The sequence below is a fragment of the Daktulosphaira vitifoliae genome, unplaced genomic scaffold (assembly GCF_025091365.1).
Source record: "Daktulosphaira vitifoliae isolate Bord-2020 unplaced genomic scaffold, ASM2509136v1 Scaffold_1, whole genome shotgun sequence".
Taxonomy (NCBI): Eukaryota; Metazoa; Arthropoda; class Insecta; order Hemiptera; family Phylloxeridae; genus Daktulosphaira; species Daktulosphaira vitifoliae.
Genome location: NW_026099572.1, coordinates 67182430 through 67204251, shown reverse-complemented (window position 1 = coordinate 67204251; position 21822 = coordinate 67182430). Strand labels below are relative to the sequence as shown.

The 21822-nt window shown below is 24.4% G+C and overlaps 1 protein-coding gene across 3 annotated transcripts in view; it reads left to right on the top strand.

Annotated features, from left to right (window-relative positions):
• Positions 1–21822, top strand: part of LOC126895848 (zwei Ig domain protein zig-8-like) — a 170892-nt gene that overhangs the window by 130231 nt on the left and 18839 nt on the right. For all 3 annotated transcript variants that reach the window (XM_050668126.1, XM_050668125.1, XM_050668124.1), the window contains exon 3: positions 7820–8030. In XM_050668126.1, coding sequence (XP_050524083.1) covers positions 7820–8030 — 211 coding nt within the window. The remainder of the gene's footprint in view (positions 1–7819; positions 8031–21822) is intronic.

Below are 21822 nucleotides of genomic sequence, written 5' to 3'. Positions count from 1 at the left end.
TTTTTTAACATTATGTTGCTATAACTTTTTAAAAAATTCATGAATCAACTTTATTCTTAAATGATAAATGCTTTATATATACTTCTTTCATTCGACATACTTTTACAGATTTTAATCACTCTATTTATTTTAATATAATTATTATATAAAAACAATTCTTTTTGGTATTTTAAATATTTTTTATTATATTAATTAATATTTTTTATGTTTATCTCTTATTTGTTTCGAATGAAAACATACATTATCAACATGCTTTTTTATTATAAAATGATTTAATTGAAAAAAATATTGGTATTTAACATCTATTGATCCAGTATTTCGGGAATAAATAACATTTGTAGATATAGAGGAGGTGTGATACAGGTTATTTTTTATCATTACGTATTACTCTGTAGTGCTCTTCTTCATTTTATATTTAATAATGTTTATAACTTCAAAGTACTTGTTCAAATGTTGTTGTCGACCAGTCGTATTCTTAATAAGATCATTTATTTATTTTAATAGCTTGTTAAGTATACATATTGCCATTTAATAAAATTTAGTAAACATCCTTATAAGGGATAAATTAAAGAAATATTTTATAATTGATAGATCAAGAGATATATAACTAAAAAATATCAAAAAGAGTTTTCTTAACATGATTATTATGATAAATGCTATACAACTAATATTTATCAGAGGACCCCACTTTGAGTGTACAAGTGTATTGGATGTATTTCAGCAAATGTAGCACTATTTACATACAACAAATTAAATTAACATTCATACCTACAGGAGTTGGATGTTTCCTACCAAGCTGCACCTGTAATCATATCAAAAACCAAGATTGCATTTACACATTATTTTTCTACATAAATATTTATTTATTTATGTTCGTAGAAATATACGAATTTACATATTTACCAGCATAATATTACATTGGGCCATTTAAAAAGGAAATTACTTTTCTCCACATCACAATTGTAACGATGATATCCTATTTTGGATATCATGGTATAACCAGCTAAGCTCATTCTAGAGGCAATCTGTTTTGTAAATAAATAACACCTCTTGGTTTTTTCAATTCTTTTTTATTCCCGTCGGTTTTAAATTAAAAAACAACACCAACCAACTTCTATGGTATTTCAACACAAAAAGTTGTCATAAAGTATAGTTTATAATTTAACAAATAAGGTCAAATTAATTTTTAAACAATCAAAATAATTTGACTAAATTTTATGATTCATGCATTCGTATTATTACCACAAAAAAATATCATTATCAAATTTCAATAATTTTACTTCTGAGTTTTTTTTATTCTTAAAATAAGGATCTTAAAGATAATAATTCTTTAGTTAATTATTTTCTTATACCATTTAAACAGTTCAATCCTAATTTTAGTATTATTTTCTAAAAACAGTTTTTACGGATTTGCTATAATGCTTAAAGCAATTACAAATTTGCTTTAAACATTTAGCTTCAATGTCAATTCTCGTTATTTTAAATTGCTATTTATGAAAAAACTCGTTGTAAAAACTGTAATTTTAAAAAGAAAAATAATGAATATATAGTAAACGAAATTTTGATCAATCGTACTAAAATAATTAAATAACAATAAATTTAACTTAACTTTCTTAATTGAGAAAAATGTTTAATGATTATTTCTATTCTTTCATTATATTTAAAGTATCATCATTACAATTTGGAAAAAATTTCCTTCATATTCCTTCAATTTCCATTCATTTACCGTTATTAAGGAATTCGCAAAAAAAATAATTGGCCTCCAAATATTTTTTCCAGCCATTAACATATCTTATATTTAAATAATAAATTCTCATAACATCTATTTATACATTTTACATTGATTTCAATCATTACTATTTTTAAATATACTTTATTCCGACAATACTGTTTTTTGGTCTAAGTAACTATACAAAATATAAAATAAAAACAACATTTAGATATATCTTAAATGACAAAATGATAATAAACTCTTCGTTAGTTCAATACCCATTCGATTACGTTACTTATCCCAGTCTTGGTAACAATATTTCATCACTTTTTCCATCATTCTTTTATATGTGACAAAAGATTTATTTTAACATCGAAAAACTCAAATATATATATATATATTATTTATAAATAATTTAGTAAACTTAAGTCAATTACATCCAATAAACTAATCTAATTAGACTAGTTTATTTGTATAATATTTAAATACAACAAGACTAAATTCTTTGTCATAACATTAGTGGTATTTTTTTTATTTTAATTACTCAATAATGTGTTAATTAATTATCAAAATAAAAGTAATTATTATTTATTATTAATTATCACAGTTATTATTTCTACAGTATTAAAACAAAAATAAAATAATTAAACTAAATCTAAAAATTTTATTCAGAATTTATAGTAGAAATTCAATCTAAAAATAAAAAATTTAAAAGTCTAGATATAAATTTTTTTATTTAATTTTTATATATTATAAAACAGTAAAATATTATATATGAAAAATGACTTTAAAATGAAATATTTAAGGACTAATCAAAGTTTGCATTGAAAATAATGAAATGTAATTATTCACCAACTTATTTTTCTTAAGTTTCAAAAAAGTAAATTGAGATTTTCCTTTTTCCATTAGTGTTGAGTGAGTATAATAGATATATTAAACATATCGATTTTACTCTTCACAAACCAAAAAAATAATTAAATATTTGTCTTTTTTAGACGAATTCATATTTATGAATCTATGTTAAAAACAATACGTTTAAAGTTAAATAAATTTATATCTTGTAAATGATTTATATTTATAAGATTTTTATACCTTATAATTAAGATATAAATTTATAAGAATAGTGTTGTATGTACATATCAAAGATATTTTTTAAATAAAAATGATGAAATTAAGCGATAACCGAAAATTTGTGAAATTCTAGAATTATTACTCATCGAATACAGCATCATATTTCGAGTAAATTAATGAGAATTTTATATTAATTACGTAGAATAAACTTATTAAGAGGTAAATTTATATTTCTAAATCTAAAATTAATTTCTTAATAGAAATAAATGTGTATCAAATTCCAAAAATTATTTTAGCTTTGAGACGAAGCTAAGAAAGTATTGGTATTACTATGAATGTGTTTTTTTAAGTATGTCCATGGAAATTCTCAGCTCTCATTGAACCGATTTCAACGATTAATACGTCAAGAGAACCTAATTTTTACCTAGTTAAACTTATTTTCTCCAAAAGTTGGTAAAAACTACCTCAATTTTAGAAATTTAAAAAAATTTCTCAAAATTACAATACTGTAAAACATGGCAATTTTCAAATTATTTTTCTGCATTCAAAAACTACTAGAACCTTTAATTTAAATACTAATCGGCCCTAATGAAATTTTAATAAAATTTACTAGTGATAATTAGTTATCTTCTGGTGTGCTTTTTTTGAATGTTTAACAAAAAACTTAAGTACAAAAAGGGTTTGAAAGAAACATCCCACACATGTATAAAAAAAATTTTTTTAACTTGATTTTGGAATGGGTTCCATACGCCTTTTTTACCAAGCATTTGTAAAATTATAAATATACATATAATTTTGAAAATTGACAAATTTGCACCTAATCATTTTTTAATATAGTGATGCAGTTCACTGTCAGATATCATCTATACTTGTCCAACTATGCTGCGTCCCTACTATACCGCGACCCTACTGTGATTTTTTTTTTCAATTTTATTATCACACGAATATATTAAAGAGTTGGACTAAGTTAAAATGGCTTTTAGAGCCAAAAAGATCTACAAATTTATTGACGACTGTTTAACGTTTGCCAACAAAATAGCCATTGTCCTTTATACCATATGCATATATCAGAAAAACAACCCCAAAAAATAAAAAGAGAAACTCGTTGTAAACTCATAGGTACACATTTTTATGTGTACCCTTGAAATTCAATCGGATTTTCTACACGTTTTATTTCAATAATTGAACTGTGATTGATTTCGTTCGATACAAACTAAAATAGAAATAAAAATAAAATAGATTTCAGACAATATATCTTGTAGGTTTTTTTTTATTCCAATACTTTTATTGGATGATTTTAAAATAGAATAATGATTAAAATACATTTACTTCTTAAAAAAATAAAAACATTTCGGTTAACGACGATAAATTCAAAACTTAAAATCGTATTAATTCTAACAATGTGCGACTTTTTTTTAATGTATAGCATTTTTTTTAATATATAAATTTATTTCGTTAAAAAAATTTTTTTGAATCCTTTTTTATCATTGAGCAAATTTTAAAATTTCCTCTGAAATCGAATTAAAATTCATACATTACAGTTAATTAATATCTTATATTACATTAAATTTAAAAGCTTATGCGCAAAACAGTGTTAAAAAAAGTTAAAGATGAATATAATTACTAAATTTTGAAAAATGTTGCATTATCTACATTTATTTTATTAAATTTATTATTGCATTATTTTTAAAAATAAATTTTAGTTTTACAAAATGTTTAATGTTTAAAATTTTTATGATTATTTATTGTTCTAGTAAAAACTCAAAAGCTGTATACATTATTATAATATATATTTTTACGTTATTAAACAAACTATTAAAGTAATGAAACCTGTTAGCATTAACAGATTTTGATTAAAAAAATTGTGTTCATTAAAGAAAGTTAATAGAAACGCATATTTTTCAATTTGACAAAATTAAAGAATAGGTATTGCAAATATTTTTTCCATTATAAAACAATAAATTGTTTAACCGGAACAACTAAATTTAATTAGTACTGTTATTTATTGCTTTGGTTTTATATGTCTTGTAATAACACCCAATCTTTTCTCGGAAAAAAGAAATTGTACGTTTTTGGCAAGAAACACTAGTAAACGAATATTCTTTTTCGTGGCAAACCATGTTTTTGGCAGTAAGTTGGCTAGGTTAAAAGTAGAACCAACACAAAGATTGGAAAACTGTATTGGACCACATCGGAAAATTAATGTAATACAGGAAGTAAGATGTGCGAAACAGATACCTGTGGATCACAACATTTGTGATAAACCTAACGAAGCTGCCGGTCGGAATTGTCTTCTCGGCGGTTGTAAATACAGCTGCGGTTTAAGTATAAATCAGCGTTTTTGGTCAAACATCAGAAACCAAGTGTCTGTCACACAATTCTTTTTATTGCTGTATATTTTTTACGCATTTCTAAAATCGGGAAAATTTGTCTAGTTTCTTAGTTCATTTCCCCTGAGGCTCATAATTTCAGGGTGCATTGCAACGCGTCGTCTGTTCTTTATTGTAGACCGCCGCATTTTACTTGAACGTACATGACACAAAAAAGCGTCTTGTAATTCTCTTAAAGTTTATTTCCTTTACCATACTGTGTGATTATAGACATATTTTCACATAGAAGGCGCCAACTTGTTTATTACGTTTTTAAGTATCGTTTATGAAATAACTCAGAAACCCTGCCACAAAATGCGTTGTAATGTACTCAAAAATTACAACTTTCATCTATTCTTGAATTATTTGTATCAAATACAAAAATTGTAATTATTATTTTTATGTGTATCTATAACGAATCTTTTAAAAAAACTTCAATTCTGAAAATTATTTACTATCTGATTGAATTTATAATCATACATTATATAAATAGTGATTAAAAATAATGTAAGTCAAAAAATCAGCTCTAACGAGTTCTAGATCAGTCTAAAGTAAATAGGTTTATAAAATACGTTAATTTTATATGAGATAATAAGTTTGGATATTTTTGAACTTTGATTAAAATTAAAATATTTTATATATTCGATTAACTTCTTTTTTAATTTACAGCTAAAACTTTAATTTATATTATTTGTCTTTAAAACTTTATAATCAACCTTTGCTAACTTGAAGTTCGGAAAAATTAAGAATTTGACAAAATATTCTCAAAACAACTCTGTAATTACAAAGTTAGCTATATTGTTTGACATGATTTCATTAAATATTCAAGGTAAAACTCTACAACAAAGTAATCTTCACAAGTAATATAACCTCTGGAAATTGAAATTAATTTTCATCTATTATTTGAAAAATTATACTGAGACGAACTTGAGTTTAAGAAACCATCATTTCCATGACCATGCTAAACAAATAATCCTTCTAAAAATAATATAAACAGCATGCTTTATTCAAAAAGTATTTAAGTTTTTCAACTATGACTGTTTATAATACATACTTGTAACCACAAATTTTTTCGAGAAGTATTTAACGATTTTCTTTTGTTGCAATATTATTTTAATTAAAATGTATTGACTACAAAATTAAAATTATAGTATGCATTATAAATATACACCTGTACGAGCTGCACCCGTCTGTCTAGATACACATTTTATACATTAAAACGCTTGTTCTAACTCATTCGAAAACATTTATTGATCCGATACAGTTTTTTACGGAAAAATTCAAAAAGACAGATATATATCATTTTGAAAATATCATCAAATATTTTTATTGTTAAAACCAAATAAGAAATTTATAATTTTAATATAGTCTAAAAATACATAAATGATTAAATTAATACAATGAATTATTAATTGTATCAAAACTAGTTGTCAGTTAGATACGTTCCACTCGATATAGGAAATCTAATAAAATATTACAATTTTTACCATATGCTCTTATGGAATCCAAGTAGCTGACAATATTGCATTTTCAGGTTAAAACATATCCCAGCGGTCTTAACTTAATACAAATTGTAGCAGCGTCTAAAAGAATATCTGAAACTACCCAAGAATAGCTCAAATACGCAATCTAAAACACTTTTTGAGGAAAATATGAAAGGTCGATCAGGACTATAGTAATGATCGTTTGATTTTAGTGCCATGGCACCAATGTCGTCATCGCCATCTCTCAATGTGCACATTAGACACCCCGACCTGGTACGGCCGGAAGTTTGGCTCAGTTTCCGGTAGTGAGGTGCCAAAAAATCGTTGACCGTTTTATCTAGCAGCCCGAGGAGACACCTTGAACACGTGCGCAACATACATACTTGCGATAGCACGCGGAATAAGATTTACTGAAGGTCCCCTTGTCTACCACCACGTCCCCATTGGCTTACAAGCACTATAAAACCCGTTGCCAATAAATACACACGGTTGATGTTGCGGATTCAGCAACCTCGCCGTCGTATTAAACACATTACAACTTTCCCCTTAATACCTCATACTCGTCATGTATTATGGTTATATAGTTGCATTTTATATCACTTTACCATCAACCGTCCATTGTTAAATTTATTGAGATCTTTACCGAGTTCATTTTGTAACCACAAAACGATTATTTTTAATTATAGTCTTACCCTAATTAACATTTTAATAACAAAAGAGCAATGTTATCGCTCGAATAGTTTTAACAAAACCATTAGATACCTTTATTGTTGGATTTTACTAAAGAGGCAACAACCATTATTTGTTTAGTTAAAGACAACAGAAAAAATGTTAACGACATCAAAGAATTTCACTTAGATAATAAAAGAATCATGAGGACTTATTAACACACAATGAATAACAATTTGTTGCTTATATTAATTTAGATTAATAAAAATATTCTATAGGTTAAAAATTAAAAATATTTAGCCATTTATTATATATGAAGTAACTTGACTAATTTTATATGAAACTAAAATGTTATACTATATTATATTACATTAAATTATTAAACTGAAATATAGTTGAAATACGAATGTACAAATAATTAATTACTTGTACTAATATTAATTATAAGTGTGTACCATTTTTTTTTATGATTTATTATACTTAATTTCAATCAATATAAATTTAAAATATTTTAGGTGTCTTGGGTTCGTCACCGCGGCATACATTTATTAACTGTAGGAAGATACACCTACACTAGTGACCAAAGGTTTCAAGCAATTCACTCGCCACAAACAGAAGACTGGACATTACAAATACGTTATCCTCAAATAAGAGATAGTGGTTATTATGAGTGTCAAGTCGGTACAACACCGCCAATAGGTCATGCAATGATATTGACAGTTGTTGGTAAGCAAATTAGTTATTCTAAAATATTAATTATTATTTTGGTGAAATTTAACCAATATTTATATTTATATTTTAATTTTAATCAAAAAGTTTTGAGTATAATGGTATTTGATAATTTATGCAGCCAAATAAGTTGAATAAAATATTCCTTGATAATTTATTACACAACGCATGTTTGAATATACAATTTTGACAATTTTTTTTCCCGTAAACATTTTTGCTTTTTATAACTCATCAATAATAATTTTTTAGCTGTTTGTTTATAATTTATTAAATGTATACTGTCATACATACATTAATGTGTTGAAAGTTAATAAAAAATATTTAAGTGTAAGATATAACAAACAAATGTTCAATTAATTCTAATAACAATAAAAATAATTAGTTTTCATTGTTATAGCTACACTTTTTTTACTACCACTTTATAAGATAACATCGTAAAACTTAATTATAAAGCATTATAATTTATTTTGTCATAACAAATCCTGTGAATCATATGTTTAATTAGAGAGCAAAGTATTAATTAATACACTCAAAGCAAAATAATTTTATTTTTAATTTAATAAATTTTAAACATAAAATATCTGCAAAAAAAGTTTTTCACAAAAAGTAGTAATAGTTATTTAACATAGGCTTAACTTATTTTTTCTTAATTATGAAAAAATTGTATTATTAAGTTTTAAAGAACCCTTCAGTATTTTTAATACTCCTCTTAAACCTAATCAAAAAATCAATTCTTTTTTATTCCCGTCGGTTTTAAATTAAAAAACAACACCAACCAACTTCTATGGTATTTCAACACAAAAAGTTGTCATAAAGTATAGTTTATAATTTAACAAATAAGGTCAAATTAATTTTTAAACAATCAAAATAATTTGACTAAATTTTATGATTCATGCATTCGTATTATTACCACAAAAAAATATCATTATCAAATTTCAATAATTTTACTTCTGAGTTTTTTTTATTCTTAAAATAAGGATCTTAAAGATAATAATTCTTTAGTTAATTATTTTCTTATACCATTTAAACAGTTCAATCCTAATTTTAGTATTATTTTCTAAAAACAGTTTTTACGGATTTGCTATAATGCTTAAAGCAATTACAAATTTGCTTTAAACATTTAGCTTCAATGTCAATTCTCGTTATTTTAAATTGCTGTTTATGAAAAAACTCGTCCATTTTTATGTTTACACTAGTTTAAAGGCTAATTTTTACAATTTCTGGAGATTTATCTTGCTAAATAATAATTATTAAACCAAAAAACAAACTATACTACTGCTCACAATCATCATTAAACTCTATAATTTTAATTAAAAACTCTAATTTTAAAAAGAAAAATAATGAATATATAGTAAACGAAATTTTGAGCAATCGTACTAAAATAATTAAATAACAGTAAATTTAACTTAACTTTCTTAATTGAGAAAAATGTTTAATGATTATTTCTATTTTTTCATTATATTTAAAGTATCATCATTACAATTTGGAAAAAATTTCCTTCATATTCCTTCAATTTCCATTCATTTACCGTTATTAAGGAATTCGCAAAAAAAATAATTGGCCTCCAAACATTTTTTTCAGCCTTTAACATATCTTATATTTAAAAAATAAATTCTCATAACATCTATTTATACATTTTACATTGATTTCAATCATTACTATTTTTAAATATACTTTATTCCGACAATACTGTTTTTTGGTCTAAGTAACTATACAAAATATAAAATAAAAACAACATTTAGATATATCTTAAATGACAAAATGATAATAAACTCTTCGTTAGTTCAATACCCATTCGATTACGTTACTTATCCCAGTCTTGGTAACAATATTTCATCACTTTTTCCATCATTCTTTTATATGTGACAAAAGATTTATTTTAACATCGAACAACTCAAATATATATATATATATATACAGAGTGATTTTTTTATCATAACCCACTCAATTACTTACAGAATAATAATAATTAAACATTTTTTTTTTATTACTATCTTGAGTTACACATTATTCTTGAATTATTAACTATGTAATACTTTTTAAGTTTATCCCTTATGCCTGGTAAGGGTGTCAACTTTTTTTTTTTAAATGGTAACACGTATTTTTAATTTAATAAAATGTTTGAGTTTTTAATTCAATAGTAAATGGCATTTGAATTTTTAATGAAACTTAATTTGTTTATTAGATATTAACATTTAAAGTTTCAAATTTTTGAGTTAATATATAGGTATAATACACAAGGGATTACAAATACAGGTAGCTAATTGATTTTTTATGACATCGATATTAGCAGGTACACAGCATTATTATTATCAATGATAGTAAGGTACATTGTTGTGAGTTTATAAATACACTAACTGACAATACAAAAAGTATATCTATTGATAGTCACAATTGATAATAAACAATCCGTGACTGTGATAGCAATATCATAAAAAACCAATTAGCTACCTGTATTTGTAATCCCTTGTGTATTATACCTATATATTAACTCAAAAATTTGAAACTTTAAATGTTTATATCTAATAAACAAATTAAGTTTCATTTAAAATTCAAATGCCATTTACTATTGAATTAAAAACTCAAACATTTTATTAAATTAAAAATACGTGTTACCATTTAAAAAAAAAAAGTTGACACCCTTACCAGGCATAAGGGATGAACTTAAAAAGTATTACATAGTTAATAATTCAAGAATAATGTGTAACTAAAGATAATAATAAAAAAAAAATTTTTAATTATTATTATTCTGTAAGTAATTGAGTGGGTTATGATAAAAGAATCACCCTGTATATATAAACTATAATTCTAATGAGATAACCGATACTTATTTAAATTTTAAAACCTGCTGATAGATATTTATTTGGATAAAAAAACGCATTAAAAAAATAACACTTTAACCATGTTTATGTGTAAAATTCATTTCGCAAAATAAAGAATCATTATTTTTAAGAAAATTATCAAATAAAAAAAATCTTTTAATAAAAATTTCATTGGATAAAAAACTATATGAATAGCCATGACGATTCACGTCGAAGTTTTCATTATTTGTTTTTTTGGATTTCTATTTATTGAAACAGTTATTGTTGACAGATAATATTATTTTATTTTAAGTACGTGAATTTCTCCCAAAAAATAACCACTTTGGTAAAATTTAAGTGTTTTTTATTGAAGGATATAGAAATAATAGTTTTATTAAAAAAAATTTTTAACCGAAAAGTTTAAATTTTATCAAGTATTGCGAAATGGTCAAAATTAGGGCGGTGGTTAAACTTGAGGCAGTTAAATATCTATTAGCATTTTAGTGATATCAATATACAACACTAGTAAAATGTTTATAAGTATTGTTATGGAATACGAAATGTTTGTTCACAATGATTATGCGATGAAATGTGTAAAATATTTAACTGCTCCAAATTGGTCTATTTGACGGTAATTAATTATAAACCAATTCGAAATTTTTAATAATTTACACAATCAACGACTTTTAGATAAGCCACCTATTTTAAATTTTAGGTACTCAGTAATAAATCTAAAAAGGGCGTTAAAAAATATATTATTTTTAAATAATAATAATAAAGGTTATCAAATCCGTTACTGTGAACTCATTGAAGTTAAATAAGCGTATTAGTAAGTTTTATGATTCTTTAGAATCAGAAATTCAAGAGATAGCTCATATGATATTAAGGTTTCATATTATTATTGAACGATGTGTTTATTGCTACCGATGCGTTAAAGTGACAAGGATATCAGGGTAAACAATTCTCGGATTAAGTACTTCAAAATGTTTACATGTATAGCACTCTAAACTATAAATAAACAAACATGAATATTTAGATCTAAGATAACTTCGTGCAATATCGTTATCCTAACCTAATTGTTAAATAAACGACGCTAATCCGAGGTAATGTGAAAGCAACCATATCTAGTTATAACAGTGACAATAAAAAATATATATGAAAATTCACGGAAACATGTTAATAGTTCTATTTTTAATGATACACTACATATTATACGTATGCATTATTTTGGGCATTTTTTTCTGATATAAAATATTAAAATATGTTTTTTCAAAATAACTCTACTAAGAAAAATAATATAGTTTGGAATAAACATAAACATTACTCAATCAACTATTTGTTGGTCGTGAAATTTTTACGTTAAGTTGATTTGTTTATTCTTCTGGTAAAGCCAATAAGCTTATGAATAATTTATCTTAATATATTCTTAAAGAAATCTTTATATCAATAAATTGAAAAGTAAATAAGAAATATGAATTAAGTCAATTTTTGTTAAAATTTAAAAATATATAGTCATATCATAAATACTGAAAATGTTATCATTTTACCAGAATAATACAATATTAAATTATATACTAAAAATGAACGATTTTTTCAGTATAAACTACCGTGAAAGTTTCAAACAAATTACCAAGTATTATTTAACAAAAATTAAACTAATTTCAAATATCTAAATCCGTTTTTCTTAGTTCGAAAAAATTAAACTTGCTATTATATAGAATAAAATGCAAATGAACAATATTACTTTTTACAATAATTAAAAAACTATAGTTCTTAGTATAAAATAAGACTAAATTACCAAAAACGTAAGATAGTACCTTTTACTCTATAAATTGTTTAAAATATAATTTAAATCGTTTTTGAAGACAACCAATTTTATTCTGAGGATCATTAATAATTCCTACGACTTAAAATAGTCAGCATTCAATATTAAACAAATATATACAAAAGATTTCCTTTTCGATGAAAGTTTTTTTTCTTGCATTAATACTACTTATTAAAGGCCATACAATTTAAATAAAATCGACCGTTTAAACTATTTAAACAATTTTAGAGCTCAAATCAATTATTAATGAAGAAATATTTTTTAAATAATCAACAAAAACAAAATTTAATACAATGATCACTTTTAAAGTAAATTATATTCAATAATAATAATACATTGTTGAATTATAAAAGTGGTGACAAATAGTTAAAAGCGATAATTTAGATGAATCGCACATTTATACATGATAACATATTTTTAAATATTAAGTTTTATAATGTTATTTCTACGAATAGAACTTGTTTACAGGAAAGATTTCTGGAACTAATAGACGGCTTCGTTTAAAATTTCAAGTTAATTTTGTAAAAATAATCCATAATTTAATCAACTGCAAATCAAGAAATTACAACAAAACTGAATTAAGAAATAACATATTAAAAAAAATAATAAGTCATATTATTATTATATGACTCTTGTAACGCTAGCCATTCTGAAATAACTTTTGAAGAACTGGTCAAAATCAATCAGTCGTTTACTTAATTAAATAATTTTTATTTTATAAGCTAATTAAATATGTACGTTAACATTAAAAAAAATAAAGTTGATTTCTTTATATGATATAAAAAATAAATTAAAGAAGTAAAGTAAATTTTAGTAATTCTTAATTTTAAATTGTGAAACTAAAATTTTCTATTAATTTTCTTAACATAATTATTATTTTAAGACAAATTTAATGAATAACGTTCAATAAATCATTCTTTATACAGAGTAACCAATTTTTGGTTAGACACTCATTTTTCTCAGAAACTTTGGAAAATTTTTTATTTTTCTTAAGAGAAAAATTATTTTGTTCAAAAAACCCTGCGGGTAATAATATATATGCACTCTATATGCGCACATACCCGCTCTATATATTAAAATGCTGTAAAGGATGAGCGATCCATCAAAAAAAATATATTTTTATAGCTGATATTGAATTTTTTACTGTATTTTAATTAATTATTTACTAATTGTAATTATAAATTATGTGGTCTAGCTCAGTCGATAACGCGTCGTATCTCGGTGCGTTGGTATTGGTTTTGGATTCTGTTGCGCTGACCTAAGTAGGTTTACCCATTCTTACTGGTACAAGCAATAGCTTTTAAACAGGACGTTAAACATAAAAAACAAAAAGTTCAAAATAGGTATACCCTTCTTCTTTTTCATTGCCTTAATCACAACTACTTGGGGTCCCCCAAAAATAAGTATATTTATTTAAGAAAATTAAATTTAAGGTTTTTTAACCACATATTGTTGAAGAGATTTTTGAATCAAGTAATTTTTCTCTTTATAAACTAAAAATTTTCAACAATATCTGAGAAACTGAGTGTCTTGACAAAAATTGACAACTCTGTATGCTGATGAAGTGCTAACATTCAAAGTTTACATAAATCAGATAATTATTAAGGTATATTCTCCTAAAAACTCATTTTTAAAAACTTTTCGGTTCTCTTCTATTTAAAGGTTTAGAATGTTATTTTAACATTTAGTATACAATGTTAGATCTGATAAAATAATGTATCTTTGATACATTATTCAAAGATCTAATCAAGAATCCTACAGTAAAATGTAATTCAACCTGAATAGAAATTAGATTTTTTTTTAGTGACTGAAAAAATTACCCTGTCAACAGTTTAGATAGATGTTACAAAGGTTAGTGGTTAGAAAAAAATGTGGTGACATTTTAGCTTTGATGCGAAGCTGAAAAGGTATTGATTTTAGTATGATGTGTTTTTTTTGTGTCTGTTGCCACTTTTTCTCAGCTCTCACCGAACCGATTTCTTTCAACGATACATCAAAAAATCACAAATTGTATCTAGTCGAAGACATTACCCTCAAAAATTGAAAAATTTTCCCTCGTTCCCTGTAAATGAAGGAAATAACAAAAAAAGTTAAAAAATTTAATTTTTTCAATTTTTTAGCTTCGATGCGAAGCTGAAAAGGTATTGATTTTAGTATGATGTGTTTTTTTTGTGTCTGTTACCACTTTTTCTCAGCTCTCACTGAACGGATTTCTTTCAACGATACGTCAAAAGATCACAAATCGTATCTAGTCGAAGACATTACCCTTCAAAATTGAAAAAATTTCCCTCGTTCCCCGTAAATGGGGGAAACCTCCAAAAAAATTACAAATTTAAAAATCGCTAATTTTCGAAATTTTTTCAATTTTTTTTACTAAAAACTGCCGTAACTTTTTCAAAAATGAACATATCAATATAATTTTTTTTTATATAGATGCTTGATGTCTTTACTTATCATTTGGTATATTTTTTTTGTAAATCTGACACTTAACCTGCCCACAGGGGGGGATTTAAAATGACAACTTTTTCACAAAAAATTAACTTTTTCAACTTAACTTTTGAAAATGTTCCGGAAGGTCTGACACTTTTATATACAGAGTGTTCAGTAAGTCAGGAAACGGGTTTCTATTGTTATCATTATTTGTAACAATGAGAACAATAGATACCAGTTTCCTGACTTATTGAACACCCTGTATATCTTAAATTAAAGCTAATGTAATGTACTTTAATTTGAAAAAAAAAAATTTGACCTCTGGACTTGTCTTCATGGTGAAAACGGCTACCGAATGCTATTTTTGTGTGAAAATTTTCGATTTTATAATTTACATTTTTTACTTTAAAGTGCTATAACTTTTTAAAAAATGTATGGATCAATACAATTTTTTCATGAGAAGTAGTATTTATATACATCTTTCATTGGATATACTTTTTTTTTAAATCAGACTATTTCCCTATATATGGGGGGGCTTCAAATATAAAAAATGCATATAGATCATTGTTTGTAACAATGAGAACAATAGATACCCGTTTCCTGACTTCCTGAACACCCTGTATATCTTAAATTAAAGCTAATGTAATGTACTTTAATTTGAAAAAAAAAAATTTGACCTCTGGACTTGTCTTCATGGTGAAAACGGCTACCGAATGCTATTTTTGTGTGAAAATTCTCGATTTTATAATTTACATTTTTTACTTTAAAGTGCTATAACTTTTTAAAAAATGTATGGATCAATACAATTTTTTCATGAGAAGTAGTATTTATATACATCTTTCATTGGATATACTTTTTTTTTAAATCAGACTATTTCCCTATATATGGGGGGGCTTCAAATATAAAAAATGCATATAGAAAGTATAACTTTTTCAACTTAACTTTTGAAAATGTTCCGGAAGGTCTGACACTTTTATATTTATCTTAAATTAAAGCTAATGTAATTTAATTTATCATGGAAAAAAAAAAAATTCGGACTTTATTTTATCTTCACGGTGAAAATGGCTACCAAAAGCTATTATTGTGTGAAAATTCTCGATTTTATTTTTTACATTTTTAACATTATAATGGTATAACTTATTGAAAAGTTTATGGATCCACACAATTTTTTTTATGAGAAATAATATTTTTTAATAAACCCTTTTTCATTCGACATACTTTATTTTAATCGAGATATTTATCAGGAACCAGCAGATCAAGTAGCTTTTGGAATAAAACAACAATTTTTTTAAAATTAAACACTATCTAAAGATTTGCATCGAAGCGTTTATTTTTGATAGTGATTTTAATCACTGTCAGATATCATTTACTTGATCCAACTATGCCACGTCACCACAGTGCCGCGACCCCCCTGTGCTGGGTTTTTTTATTTAAAATTGTTATAACTTTTTTAAAAATGACAAAATCTATATAATTTTATTTTTTATAGGTACATGAGGTATTTACCTATCATGTTGTGTATTTCCTTTATATATTTGACCCTTTACCTGCCCACAGGGGGATTCAAAATTACAACTTTTTCACAAAAAATTAATTTTTTCAACTTAATTTTTTAAAGTGTTCCGGAACTTCTGACATTTATATATATATATCTTATACTTTATTATGAAAAAAGAAATGTCGGACTTTATTTTGACTTCACGGTGAAAATGAACATCAAAATTAATAAAAAAAAAATAGGATTTTTGTAAAAATATTTTTTTAATATTTTTAACTTTATAATGCTATAACTCATTGAAAAATGTATGGATCATTATAATTTTTTTAGGATAAGTACTATTTATATTCTTCTTTTATGCAACATACTTTTTTTTTTAAATCGGACGACCATTTTGCTTTATATTATAAATATATAAATATTCATATATTACACTTATAAATCACAAAACTCGTAATCAGAATATATATAAGGAAATAGGAGATCCTGTAGCTTTTGGAATAATCCATCAATTTTTTTAAATTAAACACTATCTACAGATTTGCATCGAAGCGCTTTTATGACAGTGATTTTAATCATTGTTAGATATCATCTATACTGGACACAACTATGCCACATCCTCATTGTGCCGCGATCTCACTGTGCTGGGTTTTTTATTTCACTGTACTAGTGAAAATGGCTATAGGCTATACGTTCAAAAGGATGAACATCATTTTCCTTGAAGAGTTATCAACTATCAAGGACAAAAGAGTTTATATTTATTTATTTACTACTATCCACTTTATATAATTCTTGAAGAGACTGCTTTGATCAAAATTAGACCTCGAATAAACGTTGAGCCTATAGCGTTTAACTTACATATAAATTGAAATCAATGAAAAATTTATTCGTTTTTCACACTATAGATTTTTAAATCATTTTCACGGTTGATAGAATATTTAAATATATTAATTCGTGTACAATTTTTCCTAAATCTTACTATATAATTAGACGCTAATTTATTAACATTGCATTAAGAGGATACATAGACTAAACAAACATAATAAAAAATGTAACATTAAAAATATTTTATGAAGCAAAACGTTTTAATTTTTTACTTACAAGTTGTTATATAACTAATTACTGATAGAAAAAAGTTTATTTTATATCGCTCTAAAGAGTGGGATTATATTAGAAAATTTTCAGAAAATAAGAAGAAACAAAAATAATACACCTAATAAAAAAGTACGTGAAAAAATATGTTATTTTACTAATCTAATTTTCATACAAATAATTTTTTAATTATTTTTAATTTTCGAGGGTTATATCTATAAAAGGAACTAATTTAGGTTCTGTTTATGTATAACAGAGCAATATTGAAAACCAATGAAAACCGCTAATAAAGCTAATATTTTTACTATGATGTATTTTTTTGTTTGTATGTTTTTTATGACAAATAATATTTTTTAATAAACCCTTTTTCATTCGACATACTTTACCTTAATCAGGATATTAATAAGGAACCAGCAGATCAAGTAGCTTTTGGAATAAAACACCAATTTTTTTAAAATTAAACACTATCCAATGATTTGCAACGAAGCGTTTTTTATTATAATGATTTTAATCACTGTCAGATATCATTATACTTGACCCAACTATGCCACGTCCATACTATGCCACGTCCATACTGTGCCTCGACCCCACTGTGCTGGGTTTTTTTTTAAATTATTTTAACAGTTTACACTACATTAATGGCATATTTTGTATTATTTATCTCTAATAAGAAAAATAATTTTAATAAAAATTTGTTATTTTAGCATCGTGAAAAAAACTAAAAAAAATTTGCTTGCTATGATTTGGTTTTGGTTTCTGTTTTATGTAACCTGCTGTTTTTAATGGGTATTTTATTTTATTTATTTTTATGGTATTTATTTTTTTTTTATCAGAACAAATATTTTTAATTATAATTTATCCGTATTTTTTGTAGATATTTAAACAACTTTCTAGAGTATAAATAAAATTTTAACAATTTTGTCAAATATAAGTAGGAGAAAGTTTAGTTTTAAAAATTGAAGAAATGTAAATATAAACTGAGCTTTTAAAGTGAGGAGGGAGCTAAGTTTTTATAATATGTTAATTATACCTTTATTATTTTTAATTCGTCCAAACTTAATTTATTAAACACATGAACAAACATTTATATACTTCAAAATAATAATTTATTTTTTTTACAAACCAAAAATTGTCTCAAATAATCAATTATAAATAACCTTTGTTTGATATACAAATGTCTTAAGTTCTACAATAAGAATACAAACCTTACCTAAAAAGTTTAAAAAAATTCTGAGAATTTCTTTGTCGCGCTGTTAAAGCAGTTACAACTTTTAAGATTTCAATAAACAATGTACAAGTTCTGATAAATTTGCATAAATAATTTTGTTTTATAAACAAGAAACGCAGGAAAATATACTGATTGTTTCTCTTACACAATTTGTACACGAAAGAGCCCAGGGAGTCTAGACTCCTCCCAGACACCGATATTTTTACATTATTTTATAGGGTAAAACTCTGAAAAATATTTCGAATAGTCTTCATTTTCTATAACCCTTCCCTAGAAACATTTTTTTTTTAACTTATTCGGGTTAATAATAGTAACATTTTTGGTAATCAAATTACCTACTCTTTTAATTACATATTTACATTAAAATTTAATATTTTATATTAAAACATGATAAATATATTTTCATACATTGATAATAAAATATATAACAATCGTTATAGAGAGTGTTCAGTAAATAAGGAAACGGGTTTCTTTGTTTTCATTGTTTGTAACAATTGATCTGTTTCTTTACTTACTGAACAATTGTATATTTTTTATATTACCTGTATAGATGCGTATTTATAAAACATTTTCTTTTATAATTATTATTCTTTTGTATAAACTTTTTTTTATTCAAAATCTTCTTATAAGTACTTTTTTCAGTAAAATAAAATATGTCATATTTGTATTAATAAATGCAGTTACTTATATATTAGTTAAAATTTTGCCAAACATCTCTGACAGGATTTTTACGAAAACAGTAAATTTCTACATTGCACTAATTTCTAAAAAAATAGATCGTTAGAAAAATTTGAAGGGAAACTCGCGTATTACAGATCCGCATTAAAGGAAAATACGCAATTTTTTATCTAATATATTTTTATTCGTAAAGAAGGTCAAATGCCGAGGCTTTTGAAACTTAAATCGATGACTATGTAAATTTACTCAATGCTGGGAATGTCGTTTTAGCATCAAACAATAAAATCACCGGTACACGGATCACCTATGAATAATGAATGGCGATTTTGGAAGTGAAGTTTTAACATAAAGAGAGAAACAAAGAGGGACTGGAAAGGATTCGTTTGTGTGGTAATTTAGATTTTCACTATAGTGACGGTTTGTTAGAAGATGATTGAGGTGGAACTTCATTTCCATACGTATAAGCACATAATAATTCTAGTATTTTATACCATACCAAAAAATATACAGAATTATATCTTATAAGCAACTGTTTGACCAATTGAATTTGGCGACAATAATTTGGCAGCGTTCTCGTTTTCAATACTAAACTTTAATGCTATTCATATAGGTATAGAAAATTATTAATGGTTCTTTAGACTATTTCATCGTGTAATATATTTGAAGCTAAACAGAAAAATTTATCTTATTCAAGAATTAGAACTTTAAAAAATAAAAACAATATTTTAAATTAAAATATTTTTTTTATCACAATTTTAGTTATTAACTATAGTCAAGTCTAAACTAATTTCACTATATACAGTGATCATTATTGTTTTATAACTACTTTAAAAACATGACAGTTTTAATTTACAATAATTTATTAATTTATTGTTAAATATTATGAATAACTTTTTTGAATCTCCAGTGTATAAAATATGTATTCGGTAGTAGAATTCTCTTTAAAAGCTTTAATTAGATTAAAAATATTTTATTTCAATATGATGTAGTCAAAGGTCAACAAATGATATTATTCACAAGCTACACTTAAAGATCCATAAATAACTAAATGTGAGCTATCTCTTTACTTAACCTTACCAAAACTATTTTCTACATTTTTCACTAAAAAAATCACAACACTAATGGTCCTCGAGACCATATTATAGCTGTCAGTCTATCCTATGACAAATGACACCACCTCTCGTTCGTATTCATGTTATACGTCATATATTTTTATTATCTTGACTAGATTATTTTTCAGTCGCTTTATACAATTTTTTTGTAAAAAAGTATACTTGGAATTCTTTAAAAACACAATGAACGATAATTAGATTTTCTTTAATTTGTGTAAACATTAAAAATAGTTATAATAGCTAAGCCATCTTAGAAAAAACACTACTACGATCAGATTTTCAAATAACAAAATAATTCTTATTTAATGTAACTAAAAAGTTTAGTAATATACAAAGTATATTACACTATTAAACCACATAATCAATCAAAAAATAAGAAAAAATTGATAGTATTTTTCTATTATTTATGTGTTTTTTCAATTAATCAATCATGAAGTTTATTCAATCATTCTATATAGGGCGTTAGTAAGGAAACTCATTTCTATTGTTCTCATTATTTGTAACAATTTGATCTGTTTTGTTTCTATTTGAACACCCTTTACATTATAACATACATTTAACTAACTTAGTTAATAAAATAACTGTTCGGTAACAACTTTCAGACCAGTATTTTAAAAGTTATTAACATTTTTATATCCAAGCAGGAAATTTTATAAGGTATAAGAGATGAACAACAAAAATACTTCATGATTAATAAAAAGGAAAAAAATTAATTAAAAAAACCATTATAAAATTATTCATATTATTTTTATTTTTCAATAAATTAAATAGTTCATCATAAAATCACTCTGTATAGCCTTTATATTTCAATTTTATGATATATATTAAAAAATATATATAAATATTGTAAATTTTCGTTAAATATCTATCGATTAAATTAATTATACATACAAAAAATCGATGTTTTTAATATTACTCAAAATAAAAATAATTTGCATCACATTTATCTTGTAATATATTATTGTCTGATAAATTTTGTTAGATGAAATTTATATCACAAATAAAATGTGATCGAATTGCAGTCACTGTTATTTTGATTAACAATTTTAACATAACATTTATTTATATTCCACATTATAAAATACGGTATTTTAAAATCTTAAGATCAAAGATATTTCATAAAAA